This window comes from Podarcis melisellensis (assembly GCF_964234715.1).
Source record: "Podarcis melisellensis genome assembly, chromosome: 8".
In the NCBI taxonomy this organism is placed as follows: domain Eukaryota; kingdom Metazoa; phylum Chordata; class Lepidosauria; order Squamata; family Lacertidae; genus Podarcis; species Podarcis melisellensis.
The window spans coordinates 85950336-85968645 of NC_138540.1; the positions used below are offsets into that span (position 1 = coordinate 85950336).

General features: G+C 45.5%; 1 protein-coding gene and 1 long non-coding RNA gene across 10 annotated transcripts in view; one reads left to right on the forward strand and one right to left on the reverse strand.

Moving 5' to 3' along the window:
- Positions 1-18310, forward strand: part of BICRA (BRD4 interacting chromatin remodeling complex associated protein) — a 101025-nt gene that overhangs the window by 67674 nt on the left and 15041 nt on the right. For 3 of the 9 annotated variants that reach the window (XM_081921882.1, XM_081921884.1, XM_081921883.1), the window contains 9 exons: positions 3042-3087; positions 4276-4318; positions 4801-4866; positions 6377-8383; positions 9796-10128; positions 12586-13293; positions 13985-14312; positions 16643-16770; positions 17811-17936. In XM_081921882.1, the coding sequence (XP_081778008.1) occupies positions 3047-3087; positions 4276-4318; positions 4801-4866; positions 6377-8383; positions 9796-10128; positions 12586-13293; positions 13985-14312; positions 16643-16770; positions 17811-17936 (3780 nt within the window). In that variant the 5' untranslated portion in view covers positions 3042-3046. Of the gene's footprint in view, positions 1-3041; positions 3088-4275; positions 4319-4800; positions 4867-6376; positions 8384-9795; positions 10129-12585; positions 13294-13984; positions 14313-16642; positions 16771-17810; positions 17937-18310 lie in introns of those variants that run through there. The other 6 variants (XM_081921886.1, XM_081921890.1, XM_081921887.1 and 3 more) reach the window with 4 other exon arrangements.
- LOC309376265 lies at positions 1766-12559 on the reverse strand. The gene is made up of 3 exons (XR_014171133.1): positions 10141-12559; positions 4405-4514; positions 1766-2823 (listed from the first exon to the last, which is right to left on the reverse strand). It is a non-coding gene; the product is annotated as an uncharacterized lncRNA (long non-coding RNA).

Below are 18310 nucleotides of genomic sequence, written 5' to 3' on the forward strand. Positions count from 1 at the left end.
GAAACTAGTCTATGGTAAAATTTACACTAATTACTGCATCCACTTTTGCCTCTAGCCACTGCCACCACTGGCATGTGGCTCCCAGAAGGTTGCCCAGAGGGGAATGTGGCCCTTGAGCTGAAAAATATTTCTGACCTCATTCCAACATCCCAGAAAACCTCAACTGCCCATGATGCCCCATGGCACATGTCCTGCAAGCCCAGAATGTCTTGCCTGCACACTGTTAACTGTGTTCCAGTAGGCATTACTGCCAAATGAAGTGTGCACCAACTCTTGATTAGATTACTAAACAGGTCCTGCTGGTAAGATTTTGACTTAAACACTCCAAGGCACAGAGCTGTCAATAAAATGTGAAAGTTTCATTTAGAACATGCACATAGCATTGATGGTCATCTGTTTATATCTCTGTGTCCAAATGCAGACAGTGGGAAAGGCTTCTCGAAGGAGATTTGCTTTACTTTTTGAATTTGGGTCCATTCCCATGGGAGCATCCCACTGCTACCTGCCTTTGTTTGTCACTTGCAAAACAGCCTATATGGTAAATCCTGGCTTTGGTTGTACAGTCTTGAGTAGCTCAAGCTAGCAAGTTGTTGCACTCACAACAGTTTGCTGCTAGGAAACCTGAGGTCTCAGAACCTGAAGAATCACTGAGAGAGTTGAGCAGTCCCTCCTGTATATGGTCAGACAGTAATTTATGGGGAGTAATTAAGCACATTCAATAGAAGTGTGTTTAACTGAATGATCTAGGTTTTTTCCCCTCTTGCACTTTCACCGAACGAAAATCTGTCTTTCAGCTCTGCTGAAACGCAGGGATTTGTTTTCTGTTGCTTTCCTGGCCTGCATCCAGCCAGTGTTGTTCAAATTCAGAGACGTCCCAGCAATTCTGTTATGTGTTTACAGCCGTCTCCATTGGGGAACTACCATGTGGTCACCATGCATGCTGGAGAGCATGTTTGCTATGCTATGTGCTTGGATATTGGCCGCTCTTGTACTCTGTTAGTCAGCTCACTCAGTGCTAAATGATATTGGATCCAGTGATCAGACTTGAATGGGCCTGTTGCATAGTTGCATTGATTCTCTGCAGAGCTCTGAGTGGTTGGGAATTCCCAAGGAAACCCGGGAGGTCCTTTCTAGAATTGTCAGAAAGGATGCTCACTAAACAGGAAAACCCACTCAATCTGTGACACCTCTCTCTCTCTCTCTCTCTCTCTCTCTCTCTCTCTCTCTCTCACACACACACACACACACACACTTCTTTTACTCTTTTTTAAATGCAGAAGTTGTCTTTCTGCTTACATGAAGAGCGTTGAGCTTATAAGCAAGGGGTTTCTTTTTCCCTGTCCCCAGTCCTGTTTAACTTGGATGGGCAAATCTGGCAACAGCAAATGATTCAGGCTTCTCAAATTCTTGATACCTGCAGCAGAAATACCCCCACCCCACCTCCAGGAAAGAATCCAAAGGAATCTTTTGAAGAAAAGATCGCCAAGCCTCTTCTGGGATATAGTTGCACTTCTTCAGTTTCCTTCTGCAAATCCAGGAAATATCTAAATGAATTTTGCACAAAATGTCTCTTGAGCCCTTAGCCTCTTGACAACCAAAGCTGTTAACCTGCAGATTATTTTCTAGTCAGATTTTCAGTGTGAGAGTTGAATTCACATTTTAATGCAAAATTGGGTATCTCTTTGGTAGTAAATAAATATAAATTATCTTCAGTGGGCAAACATTAACTGTTAACGCTTAGTATCATTGCAAGTTACCTATCAAATGTCACCAGATACTAAATACTAGAAAACCACTGTCAAATATTGAAATAAAATGTTATCCCTCATCAAATATCTATTTTTAAACACTCCACAAACAGTGTTAGAAACTGAGATATGAAAGCTAGGAGCTAAATGGCACCTTAAACCTAGGTTATGGGCCTAGCAACGGAATGTCTAGGTGTGCTTTTTAATAACAAGGAATACAAAGCTGAAAATGAAGGAACTGCAGCTAAAATATTATGTTCATTTTTCATATGGTCTAGTCCTTCCCCTGCTCACCCCCTAATATTCTTAAGAGGGTCTCTTCTCCAGTCTTCAGAGATTAGATGAAAGTGGGGAGGCAGAAAAAGGTCCTCCTTTCCTTCCATTCTGCAGTTTTAATCTGAAATCTTAGGCGCAGTACTGCATCCAGAGCTCAGAAACTGCTTGCTCTAATGAAATTCCCTGTCGCAAAATGTCCCTAGAACAATGGGAGTTTCAAACGCTGTTCACAAATATTTGAGCATTTGGAGAATATTTGCTGTTGTCTACATTTACAAAGGAGGATTGTGAGAAACAAGGGTGGTTTTTTAAAAAAGCTCTGTTCAAAACCATGCTTGTCAGTTGTGCTAAAACAAGAGTGCCTTGAGAGTTCAGCTGGGAGATCAAAGCTTGACCAGCAGAATTACCTGATAGACTTAATTCTTCCTATTTTATTCCATAACTCAAGTAAATTGAATAAAGAATATATCTATGACTTCTTAATATGTGTCGGGGGTGTTAATGGAGTGTGGTGGATTGTTTTCTTTGCTTGCTATGCTAATTATCCCAACATGCTAACATTGGTATCCCAAAAAACATTGCATTGGTTCTGTAGCAAAGACCAGCAATAGGCTTGGGACTAAACTTTCCATAGAGATGTTGGGTGCTAATGCACTTAACAAAATACAGGGAGACAGTTAATGCTTGGCTGTAGTTTCAGCTCCAGAGAGTTGTGAGTTCTGGTATTTGCAGGGCTCTAAGATCAGCAGCAAAGGGTCAGCACTCTAGCAACACTGCCATTTTTACTTCTCGGAGAACACTAAAAAAAAATGTCAGAAGCAGGATTAGAAAATTCTCAGTTTGCAGTTCAAGGTTAAGGCCAAGTGCTTCCAAAATCTTGGAGCCAGAATTACATGGACTGGGAAGGAAGTGTTTGCAGAGTTGCAGAACTGAGGGCTTGGTGTCGAAAGGAGCACTTCACTAGCATGTCACATGCCGTTACATGATCGTAACACATTCTCTAACCTTTCCTTTCAGTTGACATGGATGATGAAGATGGCCGGTGCTTGCTAGATGTAATTTGGTAAGTATTTTCCCTTTGCCCATGAAAAGCGTGTTCTCTCTCGTGGCAAAAGGGTTTCAGGAACGGAGCATTCCATTACAGATATTTTTGTTCTCTAGCTTAGCAAGCGCTGTACCTTTCAACCACGCTTGGTTCAGAATCTTGGAGCCCCTCTACGTGACTGCTGCCTTGACAACTGTTGCTGCCTGTCTTTGGTGGAACACATGCCGCTTGGCCTGTTCTTGATCTTTATAGAGGATGCGCAGCTAGAACCAGAAGCTATCTCATTAAATCTGGCAGTCAGAGCTACATGAGACTTCTCCAGAAAGAGAAAGTTGCTGTTATAGAATAAATGATGTTTTAGACCACGGATGGGGAGCTTCCACCCCATGAGCCAAATTAGGCTGATGAGGCCATTTCCCCCCAGCCGCACCAACTTATGGAAGGGTAGCCACTCCCTACTGAAAGCAGGCAGAAATCTTAGTAGCTGTGGCTTGAATTCAAGCTGACACTAGAAAGGAAAGGTTTAAAGTACAATTATTAAACATGGTCCTGCCTTTTTTCCTTTAAAGTTCACACCTGTTGTCATATTGGAAGGTGGGCAGACCTGTGCATGGAGCGTGGGCCAGTTTTCTGGATCTTGCCCACCAATCAGATCCAGTTCCTCAACCCAGTATTAGACAGTAGATAGGTTTCTTACAGCCATATACCAATGTAAGTTTATAAATAACATAATAAGAAAACCCAAGATTCATGGGGGAGCCAAGATTTTTTTTTTAAGATCTGCTTGAGACATAGCTGTCGACTTTTCCCTTTTCTTGCAAGGAATCCTATTTGGAATAAGAGAATTTCCCTTAAAAAAGGGGGAAAGTTGACAGCTATGGCTTGAGACCAGAAAAAAAGGCTACCAGTTCAGTAATGTAAGAAGAAGAATTACTTAAAAAGTAAGAATTTCAGTGGGCCTTCCACTGGGTCTTGCAACTTTCAGATAGCCTTGCTTGGGAATTAAGATCCTGAATAGAAAGGGAATACAAATGCGTTTGAGGACAGAAGAAGTGGAACCAAAACCAAGAAACCATTGGAATCCCCCACCAACATATTGATAAGGATAGGTATAGGCTCATTTGTCTGTTTTGGTACATAAATAACAGCATAGTCCTTTACATGTTTACTTGTAAGTAAATTTCCTATGTCATTTCTCCCCCCCAGTGATCCTCAGGCATTGAACGATTTTTTACATGGATCTGAAAAGGTGAGGACTTGCTCTTCTGTACGTTTCTTTAAATGCTTATGTTGATGCATGACTAATCAACAAATCAAAAAGCCTCCTTAAGTTACCTTTGGCTTGTATGTCTACAATGAAATAAGTGACACAGAGAACAGAGGTGGTGCCAATCCTAGAAATGAAATGCAGAGGGCACAGTTCTGCCAGTTGTTTTCTCTGAGACCTTTGAGGAATGAAGAATAAATGCAGTTAGGAAAAGACTTAGTAGTTACCTATGACAATTTACTTAATTTCTAATTCAAAGCAAAACCATTCCACCAGCACAACTGAGAACTTGTTTACAGTTCCTAGGAAGAAACCAAGCCACTGAAAGGAAGTTACCTAGTGCCTTGGTCTGTGAATGAAGTGGTGCCCCTTTGTTTTTCCATTTCGTGTCAGTCTGACTCCTTGAACACTGTCAAGCTTAAATTTACATTCACATACAGTAATTTAAATCTTTTAAATTACAGATTGACAGTGATGATCTCTTGGACAACACAGGAGATGCAGCCAGTGCCTTCTTTGAGGGTGCTGGGGTATGTATTTTTCGCCTCATTTTTACAGCACAGTTTATATCACTTTTAGAAACATCATGTCCTTTCCTTTACACATTTATCATTTTCATAATGCTCAATGCATGATGAAGCTATACAAGTTGTAATGTTACATTTCCACCATGGTGAGCACACACAATAGCAAAAAAAAGGCAAACTGAACATAGGAAGGTGAACAGGCTCTGTTAATGTCTTATACACCACCTGATAAAATGGTTACAATGCCACAGAAACCCAATAAGCAATGTGCCATCCTGGTTGCGTTCCCTTTATTGTTAAACAGAAGTGTATATAGGTGTTGGTACAAGGAGGCAGAGTAAGAGCAAAACTGATAGGAGTGGAAACCTCATTTCTCTCATGTCATCAGAAAAAAATCTGCATGTTCTACATTTGATTCTGAGCCTGGCATTTGTACGTGTGTTATAATGAAACAGACAAAATAATTGAAAAGTATATTTTACTTTAGCCGGTCCTACAGAAAATGCAGAGGCTGAGGTGTCAAGGAAAGAGGGATCAGTGTAAGGAAAATTGTCCTAGAGACTCTTCATAGCCCTAATCAGTCTCCTGTGTGATATTCCTTATGTAGCTTCAAGAGTGATTTGATTTCACCCACACAGTTATTGGCACTGGGCACTGGGTAGCAGCGCAGTGCTAGGATTTGTGTGATCAGCCCACGTTTATTTTGAACCATTTGCTTGGAATGTTGGTTGTCTCTGGGTCTCACATTTGCTGTTCTCTTGCTGTCCTCTTCTGTCTTGATGCTTTGTTCTGCTCTGTGGGGAGGGCTTGATCACGGTGATCAGCTTAGTAAAGGTTGGAGGGTTGCAAAAGCTTGGGGAAGATTTCTTTCAGAATGAGGTCAAGAACTTCCATTTGTGTGCCTTGGGAACCTGGATACTGAAGTGCTTTTGTCTTGTACCAGATGTTTTGTTGCAAGGTCTGATATAAGACAGAAAATGCTTACCACCCTTTGTCCAGCATAAGCAGCAGTCAATAGGGTAGGTGTGCGCTGTAATAATCTATATTAAGGGCTGATCTAGGGAAATCTATGGTTGCATCTCCTAACTCCACTCCCCCCCACACACACACCTTTTTGCTTAAAAGCCCTTTGGCAAGGAAGGCGAATTTGGATTAGTGTCACTGAGGAGGGTTAAAAAAAATAATAATCTACTCCTGCACTATTTTCCAGCTTAAATCGCCTTCATCAAAGTGGTCTAGCTTTGTGGAGGGTACTTGCATGTGTGTGCTTTTTCACTTCTGTGGCTAACAGCAATTGGGAGGGCAGTTTAAATTTGAGAAGTAGCATGGAGGAAGGAGTTAAACTGTGTCTAATTTGGCCCCAAAAAATTAAAACCAAGAAAATGGTGGTGTTCCATAGCACCTAGAAAAAAGGCATAAACTGTTGAGCACAGAAAAATATAAAAATTCTGTTTTATTTCTATCGCTGAAAGCTTACTTTTTTCTGTGTGCTTAATCTTTACTCTTTTTCTAGCTGCACGTACAAGAAACCTCTGGCAATCATCTGAGCACTGAACAGAGCCAGCCCACAACAAGTGTTGACTTAGACTTCCTGGAAGATGACATCCTGGGGTCACCTTCAGGGGGCGGGGCCAACCTACAGAACTCAGACCAGCCCTGTGACATTCTCCAGCAGAGCCTGCAGGAGGCAAACATCACTGAGCAGACTCTGGAGGCGGAGGCAGAACTGGATCTGGGGTCTTTTCAGCTCCCTACGCTTCAGCCAGTTGTCCACACTGCCTCCGATGTCACACCACAGATTTTCTCTGGTGGAGCTGACCTTATTGGACTGCAGCAACCTGCAGTCTTGACTCATCAGGCATTGGTGCAGCAGTCAGTTGGAGCCGATGTTGTCAACAAGGCCATCAGCGTGCAGCCTTTCCTCCAGCAAGTTGGCTTGGGAAACGTCACCATACAGCCCATTTCCAACCTTCAAGGGTTGCCAAATGGGAGTCCCAGTGGAGCGCTGGGCATTGGGCAGATTCAAGTGGTTGGCCAGCAAGTGATGGCGATTAACCAATCCGCTCAGCAGATCATCGCTAAGCAAGTTCAGTCTTCCCAAGTGGCCACCATGCCAGTTGGAAGTTACATCACTCAGACAGCAGCAGAACAACAACAGGTAACCCTTACTTCGGCTGGGGTGTCTCCCCAGAATGCAGGCCTTGTCATCCAGAAGAACCTCCCAGCAGTAGCCACAACAACACTGAATGGAAGCTCCATGTTTGGGGGTGTATCTGCTACACAGGGCTCCCAGCCTCTGACAGTCACGTCAAACCTGAGCAGCCCGCTGGTACAGGCCCAAAACGTGATCATTCACCGGACGCCCACACCAATTCAACCCAAACCCCCAGGAGTCCTCCAGCAGAAGTTGTATCAGATCACCCCTAAAACATTTTGCCCCAACAATGCTACCCTTACCATCCAGAACGAGGCTGCCCTCCAGCAACAGAAGGCCCAGCAGAACCTAACATTTATGGCAGGCAAGGCTGGGCAAAATGTGGTGCTCTCTGGATTCCCCCCTGGTCTGCCTGCCAACATGTTCAAGCAGCCCCCGCCACAGCAACAGGCCCTTAGCAAACCCATGAGTGTCCACTTGCTGAATCAAGGCAGCAGTATTGTTATCCCAGCGCAGCATGTCCCCCAGGCGATGCTACAGGGTCAAAACCAGTTCCTTCTCCCAGGACAGCTCACCGGCACTTCGGCGGTCCAGATTCCCCAACAGCTGTCAGCCTTGCAGGCTAATATGGGTGGCCAGATCTTAACCACCTCGCATCCTAGTGGGCAAACTCACATCATCACCAGCCAAGGGCCTGGCGGGCAGCTAATAACGAATCAAGCGCTGCCTGCCCAAATCCTCACCAATCAAAACCTGGCAAGCCAACTAAACCTGGGGCAGGTACTGACGTCGCAGAATGCACACGGCACTGCCCACATTCTCTCTGCTCCTATCCAGTTGCAACCTGGACAGGTTGGGCAGCCGACACTCTTCCAGATGCCTGTCTCTCTGGCCGGTAGCCTGACAACTCAGAGTCAGCCCACCATCACAGCCTCCCTGGCCAGCGGTGCCATTAATCAGACAGGCCAGACTGTTATCCAAGGAGTCACCCTGCCTAACCAAGTGGCTATGTTGAATGCCACCGAGAACCTCAACCAAACTGTGACCATCCAAGCACCCCCTAGTGCCAGCAGCCAGAGCCCAGGTCTCATTCAGCCACAGCCGACCTCCAGCACCAACCTGCTGCCAAGCAGCGACCAAGCCAACATATTAACCGTCCAGTCCACTTCCCAGTCCTCGGCTCCTTCCCAGCTTCAGCTGAATGTACAGCAGCAAACTCCGCCGCCTCAGCAGCCAGCACAGCTACCCGTGACTTCGCAGCCCAGTCCCAGCTTGGTGGCATCTAGTCCTGAAAAGATTATCTTGGGCCAGGCAGCTGCTGGAACCATCATCTCCCAGGATTCTATGCAGATGTTCCTGCAGCAGGCAAGTGAAAGGTTTCCTAGAATTACGGCTAGTTTGGTTAGTTTGTTCTCTCTGTCCATGCATGTTCCAGCTTATTAAGGAAATATTACCTGATAAGGTCAAGGAAGTTGTGTGGCCATGACTCCATGAAATCATCAAAGCTTTAAAAAACCAAAACCAGACAGGCTTCTTGACCTCATGATAGCTAAGCGGTCAATAAAATGTCTGCTAAAAGCTGAGGGTGAGCCAGAGATAGTAGAAGGTTGGGATGATCTTCCAGTCATTAAAGAGCAGAGTTTTCAATGTCCTGCACTGCTCTGTAGTCCTCAGCCCTTGCTCTCTTCCAATACTTCTCTCCTTGCAGCCCCCAATTCAGCAACCTCTGCAAAACAGTTTGTCCCAATAGGTGATGCAGCTTAAGTAGGTTTATGTCAGTTTCCTAATATTCACATATGATAAATTGTTATGATAAAATTCAAATTTCCCAGCTGTAGAAATAAGATGGAGTAATCACTGCGGACATCTAGCCCCATTCCACCCCAAAGAATAACAATATGGGTGTTTGTTTGTTTGTTTCCACCTGAATCAAATTTCCAGTTTGGCTGCTCACAGGAAGGCAGGAGAACAGTGTGTGTTTTTGCTATTCATGTGGCACAGTTGTGAACTAAAGGTAAAGGTAAAGGGACCCCTGACTGTTGGGTCCAATTGCGGATGACTCTGGGGGTGCGGCGCTCATCTCTCTTTATTGGCCAAGGGAGCCGGCGTACAGTTTCCGGGTCATGTGGCCAGCATGACTAAGCTGCTTCTGGCAAGCCAGAGCAGCGCACGGAAATGCCATTTACCTTCCCACCGAAGTGGTACCTATTTATCTACTTGCACTTTGACATGCTTTTGAACTGCTAGGTTGGCAGGAGCAGGGACCAAGCAACGGGAGCTCACCCCATTGCAGGTATTCGAACTGCCGACCTTCTGATCGGCAAGCCCTAGGCTCTGTGGTTTAGACCACAGCGCCACCCACGAAGTAGTAGTAAAGATAATTCTGTGATTAAAAATAGTATTCTGCAAGTGGGCCCAGACCCCTGTTTGAATGTGAAGTATAGGTTATATGGCTTCCATTGACTGTGAGCCTCATATATCACAAAGGAGCTTGCTTGCTTCCTTCTTTGCCCTAAAAGCAAATTCTTTGAAACTTGGCATCAGGCATGACCTTCTGCATATTCTTTATTTTTGTGTCTTTCACATTACGAGTTGCCGAGAGGGGAAGTGGGGGCTCTGAAACCAGAATTTAGGATGCAATTCTAAGGCTGTGTCTGCTTGGGGGAGCGGGACTCAGAGCATGTGCATACACGGTAATCAGCATTGACAAAAAGTGGGTGGTAGAAGCAGGTAGTTATCATAAATGTGGTCCATGCTAAATGTCTTGGAAATTTCAGAAGGATCGGAGCCAGCAGCAGCAGCAGCAACAGCAACAGCAGCAGCAGCAGCAATTTTATTCATCAGCCCTGAAAATGCAGCAGGAGAGCAGTATGAACGAATCCACAGTACCTCCCCACCTGCCTATGCCTCTGCCCATCTACAGCATAGCCACCACCGCCCTCAGCACCACAAGCAGTGTCCCAGCCTCGGTGATAGTCAGCAGCAGCGTAGGCGCAGCCCTGCAGCCGCCTGCCAGCCGAGAGCTGAGCCAGAACCACAACCTGCCGCCGGTGGAGTCCAAAGTACCTCAGTTCTCAGCCGGCCCTCCCCAGCAGGCAATGGCTTGCCAGGTAGCCCCTTACCTGTTTGCAAATCCACAAAGTCGCCTCGCTTTGGCCTGTCCTCCTGCCTTGAGCCCTTCTGTCTAACATGTCTGGCCATTCTTAGTCTTCCCTTCAGCTTCTTGCTTTCTCCTGCACATTCTCTGTGCAGAATGCCTACACACACACACACACACACACACACAGAAATATTAGCATCTCATTTCGGTTCGCACTTGCATTCTCCCACACTTCAAAACAAAGGCAAGGCTTGGGTGTTGGTGGTGACACAATTTTGAAAATAGCAATGAAGTCTCCCCCTTGTGGAAGTTGGTGAACAATACAGGAGGAATGAATATTTTCATTAGTGTAGTTACCTCCTGCCTAGCAACTAGGAGGACCACTGACCGTTACATGTAAGGTTACCATGTGTGTGTGTTCATTTTTGCTGTGCCTTTAGCAATACCCTGACATGCAGAAATGAGACATATGAAAGAAAGTGACAGAAAAAGCTTTGCTTAGTTCATTTCTTCAAGCCAGGCTGGGGGGCAGGGAGAACTACCTACTTGTTAGTGCACTAATTAATGTCTTTAATACTGGTGTACTTCCATGGAGTAGTCAGTTTGATCCTGAACTCAGACACACAAATACTAGGGAGAGAGACAGAGGTATGGATGACACACTGAGATGTAGACATAGCATTCCCCCCCCCCCCTTTTAGGTTACCGCAGAAACACTAAAAAGTAAGAAAATGGTTATTCATTTAAAAATTAAACAACTGAAACATTATTTGGAACTTTTCCTAAGCACAATCATAAATTATAATCTCTATATTTTATATTTTCCAAACTTGTTTTAGTCTCCTATAAGTAGATATTGTGAACCATGCAAACATTACTATGGTGCCACCTGTATCTGCAAAGAATGGATCTAAGTTTTAAAACATGCGCCTTCCTTGCCTCTGTGGTGAATATTTTGAAGGTTTATATACATTTCTGGATTCCTCTCTTCTGACCAGTAAAGCTCAGTAAAACTGGCATGGAATCTAGCTTTCTTATAACAAAAAGCAATCACATCTTCTTTAATGCTCCACCCTTGCTCCTTTAAATAAAATAATAATTTGTTCTGCTTTGGAAAAAAGCAACAGATAGAGGGAAACAATCTGCATTTACTGATGGTGGGTGGTTTAGTTCACAAAGAGCTTTACTTACCTCTTTCATTATGCCCAAATTAAGAACAAGAAAAAAGGAAAGATGGACATGGCATATGGCCTTTCTATAGCATAAAGAAAGACCATTGGTTCCTTGCCTGAACGAATTTACAATCCAAGGGATGGGCACATCTGATTTCAGGCAGATTATGTTTTTATTTTTTTAGCACATGGGTGAACACACAACAATCCAGAAATAGGCAAACACCTCTAGGATCGGCCAAAGGCTTTTCCCCTCTTACTGATCCTGTTGCCAGACTGTGGCCGTCGCCTGTTTGTCTCTTTTCCCTGTTGCTGCTCTTGCTTGCGTCCCTTTCGATCCTAACTAACCCTGAGAGGTGGTGGTTCTGCTGCTGCTGCTGCCTTTTCTTGCTTTTCTTCCCGTCTTCTCCTCTGTCCCTCCAGAGCTGTGCACTGCACTTGTGGTATGTTGCCGTCTCCTACCAGAATGCATATCTCTTTCCTTCCTGTATATATTGTTCTTTAAGCAGAGAAGTATTACTTGCAAATTGAGTGTCATAAATTCTACTTGCATGTTAGTAACGTTGAAAATACTGTAGTGTAAGCTGTACAGGAGTTAGCAGAGGACTTGCTACTCTGTAGGGGTGCCCTAGGCAGGCTGGAGAAGTGGTGTTTAATACAACAGAGCCCAGGGAGATTTTGTTGCCCAAGAGAGGGTGACTGGGCAGATTGAAAGGGTGGAGTGTGTATTTGTCTAATGGGAATAAGAAGACATGAACACCCTTCTCCCTGTTCCCCAAAATATTGAAAGAAGCCAGCTTCTTCCTGCCTTCCTTAGGATAAGGTTTTTGAGATAAGCTTTTTGTTTAGCCATTTGACATTTTAAGAAACACTTTTTGGTACCTTCCTTGTATTTATTTCTTCGTTGCCTTGGTCACTGTGGTTTAAAAGGCAAAATCTTTTCAAGCAACATCTTTTACAGCCAAGCTTTGCAAACAAGCCGAGGCAGTGAAATAAATTTGGCAGGTACCTACCAGTATTCTCAGTGGGACAGCATGAGAATCTGACACCCTGCCCCAGAAAACTTCCCCTCCTGTTTCAGGGTCTCTCACAGTGTGAACGGATGATGAAGGGAAGTAGGGAACAAGCAGCCTCATTGACTCACGAAGCTGGCAATTGCCAGCTTTGAACTTAATAATTCTTGATTGCTTCTGCTGGCTTGTGGTGCCTAGGCACCTCAGAGTATCTTCACAAGAGACTTCTAACCCAGTTTACTCTTTCCTTTCTTTTCCCTCCACCCCAACTCCTTTTTTCAGTTGCCTTCAGGGCAGCAGAAACTTCCCGGAGCCTCCCCATCCCATTCACTACCTCATCCTTCCGTGGGGGAGAGCCCCCAGCTCCAGCCCACACACCTTTCACAGATGCAGTCCCCACACCAGTCCCGCCCTCCGTCTCAGCCTCAGCCACTGTCCCGGCCACCGTCCCGGCCTCACTCGAGGCCTCCTTCCCAACCACAGACTTTGTCCAGGCCTCCTTCCGAGCCCCTGTCCCGGTCCTGCACCCCTCAGACCCAGATGCAGAATCTGTATGTGATTCAGAATCAGATTGCTTCCTCTCCTCACGGTCCCAACCAGCATCCTCTGCGGCCCCCCTCGCAGCCTCAGGTATCATTCCAAGCACCACAGGCCCAGCCAGAGGGGCAGCCTCAGATGGCAACCCCTCCACATCTGCAGCTACAGGTCCAGCTTGCTCCACAGCTCCAGCCGCAGGCCGAATCCCAAGTGCAGGCCCGGCTACAGCCCCAGATTCAGGCTGCATCTGAGGTCCAGCATACCCATTCCCCCCATTTCCAGCTTCAGTTCTCTGCCCAGGGCCCTATCAAGCCCCCCACCCCGACCCAGGCGCTTCATCTGACGCCGGAGCAGCAGAGGAGTTTTCAGATGGTTCCGAATCAGTTCCAGGCTCTTTCTGCAATTCCAGCACCCATACCTCAGCAGAAGCAGTTAATGGATCGGTTTCAGCAGGTAAAGCAATCACATTCCATAGAAATTAGTGGAAAAGGGAATCGGGTTCATTTTCAAGCCCTCTCCCTGCGACAAAATGATTCCATCTGTACAAAATAGAGTGGTATGGCCTCGGCTTATCCATTATGTTTCTGGGCAATTGGCTGTACCAAGGAGACCCCAGCCACCAGGCCTGCCTCAAAGACACTCTTTGCACCCACCCCTTCCAAATACCCATTCCATTTCAAATATGGGCAGCCCCCCCCCCCCAGCCAATATTGCCTTGTTTTTCCATTTTTTTCTTAACAGCTGGATGCCTACCCACCAAAATGCTCTAGAAAACTTTACAGGAACTCATCCTTGAGCATGGCCTACTTGGCCATGGATGCGCAGGAGGAACCAACTATTTAAATGCCACTACCAGATGTCAGAGCTCTAAGGTCTATGCTCTTACTGCTGGTGGGTCCTTCTAGCCACCAGGAGGCCAGGCAGTTCCCTGTGCTGATAAAAGACCAGCTCTTGCCTTTGATTTCTCCACCAGTTAAAAACAGACATCAGTGTCTCTTAAGTGCGAGGTCCTTATATTGGGCACCTTAAGCAAGGAAGATGGAAAGGAAGTTGCAGTAGGAAAGAGCTTTTAACATAATTTGGCATGCTCACAGTGTTGCCAGTGGCTTTTGTGGGTTATTCTCTGGCTTTTTATTCTATGCAGATGCCCCAGGGTATTATTCTACAAACGAAGCAGCCAACTTCCACTAGCCAAGCTCCACCTGTGCTGAGCCAGTTCAGCAGCCAGCCCTCCTCAGTCTTGGTTAGCAGCCAAGGACAGCAGGTCACAGTATCAACAAGCCAGGCACCACCAGTTCACAGCCATGCTCCTGTGCCTGCCACCGTTCAGCCTTCCAATGCAGTTTCGAGCAAGGCGGCTCCAGTGCTTGAAAAGGGGCAGGTCCAGAGAGGAGGAGGAGGAGGGCAGCCTGCACAACCTACATCACTCCTCCAGCAACAAACACCTGTGTTGGTCAAATCGGCATCAATATGTACGTTGATAAAACGCTGTTTTGTGTATGCTTGTGGGGCTGAATTTGGGGGAGAGGAGGACTGCATTGTTTTATCAATCTTTCCAAGTGTTGCTGCTTGTCTTTTGCTCCATATATTTGTGTATATCTGCATGTTGGTAAATAGTTTCTTTTCCCCTGTGTCGTTCACTCTTCCAACCATATGCGTGCATGCACCTGTCTGTATGGGCAGTCCAGTGTAGAAAGCAAAGGAAATACTTGCAAGCTTTGCAGAAGATAATGGTTTTTTTGAGACAACTGACTAGTGTGAGAAACTGCAGAGTAAAAGTTGCAGTGTTCAGCTTCATGCAAAATGGTGTGCTTTTTCATCCCCGGTTGTTAGGACTGGCCTTGCTACAAGGCAAGTAGAGGTGCCCACATCAGGTACTGCAGCCCACCTTCCTGTCCCTTGCAGTTGCTGAGGGTTCTTCCTGAGTTTTGAGAAGAGGGTTCATGCCACAACGACACAGGAAATGAGTTGTTGATAGCAGGCGACACTGTCAATAATTATTCCCAATGCCAATAATAGCCAATGTCTATAAATAAATGAATAAGGCACTGGCATGTGTGCACCCCACAAAAAAGATTTAAGCTGCCCCAAATCAGATATCCCTACCTCCAGGAAAGTGTCCTCTATCATATGGCATAGAATTGAGTGCAGATCAATTCTTTGCTTTGGAATCAATGATCTGTCAAACATTTGGAGTGGCTCAAAGCTTATTGTGGGGAGTGCACAGCCCGTTTCCTCCCACCTTGGCAATTGCAGGCATCACCTCACTTACGCAGGAGTTACATTTCGGAACTGTATATGTTGTCCTGTGCTTTTTGCATATGCATTGTTATCTGCCCAGAGATCAGCTTATAAAGGGCAAGATATAACACTCATAAGCAAACATGTGTATATATATATATATATATATTATATATGTCACTAAGTTCTGTGAGGAGAAGGAAAAAGATAGACTCAGGAGTAATTGCCCTTTCTATTACCCAGAAACTGGAATAAACGACTACTGACCCTTTATATTTTTTCCTCTCCGAAATTAAGATCCCAATCAATTCCTCATGCAAGTTTGCTCCAACTTGGATGGGTTTTTAAGACACGTATTTGAATTTTTGTGGGCTTTTAAGGTTTTGATGCCTTATCTCCCAAATCACGAGAGATAGAAACTTGTCCCCCCCCCACACTTTTTTAAAAGCAAGAATCCTGTTACACCCCCTCCCCTTCCACACATGAAAGTCCAGATTCCATGTGGAATTCTGCCTGCCTGCCTGCCATGGCCAGGGGAAAGAAGGCTTCCATTGTTTTTTCCCCCACATTGATTGAAAAACCAAACAAGATCTGATTTAGCAACATTATTCCCCCCACCCCCCGTTGCTCTTAACTTTCCCTGCAGTATTCTTCCCCGTGCTCTTCCACATAAGATTCAAACATCTAGCCCTTTCTCCGTTATTGTGCTCATTAAAGATTCCTTGGCACATTTCCTGAGAGCAGGAATGTTAGCCCTGCTGGCCTGGCCAACCTCCAATATGAATAATGGCCTTCTCCCAATCCCTTGCAATGGAAGGGCAGAGACTCTTTGCTTTCTTCACTGAACTGGTGGAGCAATCAAAGGGTTGGCTTTGGACACAAGAGCTAGGATGGCCAGCTACGGAATGTCAGGGACTGCTGTAGTCTCCAGACATCCTTCAGGATGGTCGGTATCCATTTTTTAAAATGCTGCCTTTTAGGGGTAAGGGCTTTACGTTTATGTACTTGGGAGTAGCCTGGTCATAATCGAGGGGGAGAAAAGAACATTAGGAGTCAGACAGACTCTTTCAGAAGCCAGCTTGGATGGAAAAAGAAGTTGAAAGTGCCAGCAAGGGGAGATAGCCTGTTCTTGCTGATACGCTCTGGTATCTTATCTTCTCCCTTCCTCCTGGCAGTGGTTAAATGAGAGGAGCCAGGCCTTAAATCACCCTGGAAATCAAACCTCATTTCTATGTTTGGCTTCTGGTTGCAAGGGTAGAGGAGAAGGTGTCTACCAAGTTCCGCCCATGACTGCAAACGTTGTGTTTCTGGGGAGAGGGAGAAAAGCTTGCTCCCACAATTTTCAGTCCATCTACTCCCTAGCTACAGGTTTTTTAGGGACCAGTGATGCTCAGGCATCTGTAAAAAAAAGGAATTCCACCACCGGGCACCATATAGAAAATCCGAAAGAGAGATGTAGGACTCAAACTGAGATTCCAGACACTATTTTTTACAACTTGAAAATGTTCCATATATCCTTTTGAAATCTCACTCGCTTGTATTTTCTTCCCCATTTCTCTAGCTATTGCTGCTGCAGCTCCTTCAGAGAGTAAAACATTTTCCAGCAGCACCACAACCATTTCTGGAGGGAAAGCAGCCACCGGGCAAGCAAAACCTGCAGGTCCTCTTGCCATTCAGCAGCCAGTTCAGGTGGGATTGTTAAAGCAAGCTAAGGATTCTTTGCAACAAAACATACCCATGCTGATAATTGCCTAGTGTTTATTTTTAGCACCAACAGTATGAGTTTTGCTTAAGCTTTGTATTGATTATAGAATCAACACTGTCTCACATAGAAGGTTTATTAGCAGTAGATGTCACTCTTGGGGCCAGATCATCCATATGGACATACATATATACATATTTATTTTTCAGTATGATGTATAGTGAATTATTTATAGTTTTTGCCTAATTGACTAAGTAGTTAGTCACGATTATTGTTAGTAAAGGTAAAGGTAAAGGTACCCCTGCCCGTACGGGCCAGTCTTGCCAGACTCTGGGGTTGTGCGCCCATCTCACTTAAGAGGCCAGGGGCCAGCGCTGTCCGGAGACACTTCCGGGTCACATGGCCAGTGTGACATCGCTGCTCTGGCGAGCCAGAGCTGCACACGGAAACGCCGTTTACCTTCCCGCTGGTAAGCGGTCCCTATTTATCTACTTGCACCCGGAGGTGCTTTCGAACTGCTAGGTTGGCAGGCGCTGGGACCGAGCAGCGGGAGCGCACCCTGCCGCAGGGATTCGAACCGCCGACCTTTCGATCAGCAAGTCCTAGGCGCTGAGGCTTTAACCCACAGCGCCACCTGTGTCCCTTATTGTTAGTAGTTAAACTTAAATAGTTCCAACAGCGTAGTTTGAACTACTATCTAGTTGCAGTAGTATACATGTTGCTTTTTTGTGCTCTGCCATCAACTTTTGCAATTTATGAAAATAACCTAAGGTATATATTTCCATACTTAGGGCTTTGCATTGCTTTAAATAAACTGCTTTAAATTTTCGTGGCTCTTTTAAAAATGCTGTAGTTATCCACATAGCTAAGGATTTGCAACTGCAGCACTGAAGAATACTGAAACCTATCTCCCCAAGCGTTGGCAATGGTGTAACTGTTTGTGTTGCTACTAACTTCCTTTGTGTATCTGGTTCTAATTCATTACAATCCATCTGGTTGTAAAGATACCTTCTTGTTTCTTTGGCAGACAAAGCCTGGAGTCATTAGCTCTGTGTCAGGCCTGAATCTGGGGAAAGGTCCGTTGCAGCTCCAGGTAGTTGGAAAGGGCTTGCCTCAACTCATGCCTTCAGCCCCATCCCAAATCCAGCAGCAGGTGAGCCTATGCACTAGCATGCCGCTTTTATTCATTCATTTAAATATTTTTGGCAAGCTGTTTCAGCCAAATCATATCCATTGAATCATTTCAGCCAAAATAAAACCTCCTGCAGCTCAAACCCATTAGATCTAGTGCTGCCCTCTGGGGCAGTAGCCCTTGTCCTCTTTTGTGCAACATTCTGCAGAAATTTGGAGTGTGCTATCATGCCTCCCAAGGGACGCAGGTGGCGCTGTGGTTTAAACCACAGAGCCTAGGGCTTGCCGATCAGAAGGTCGGCGGTTCGAATCCCTGCTACGGGGTGAGTTCCCGTTGCTCGGTCCCAGCTCCTGCCAACCTAGCAGTTCGAAAGCACGTCAAAGTTCAAGTAGATA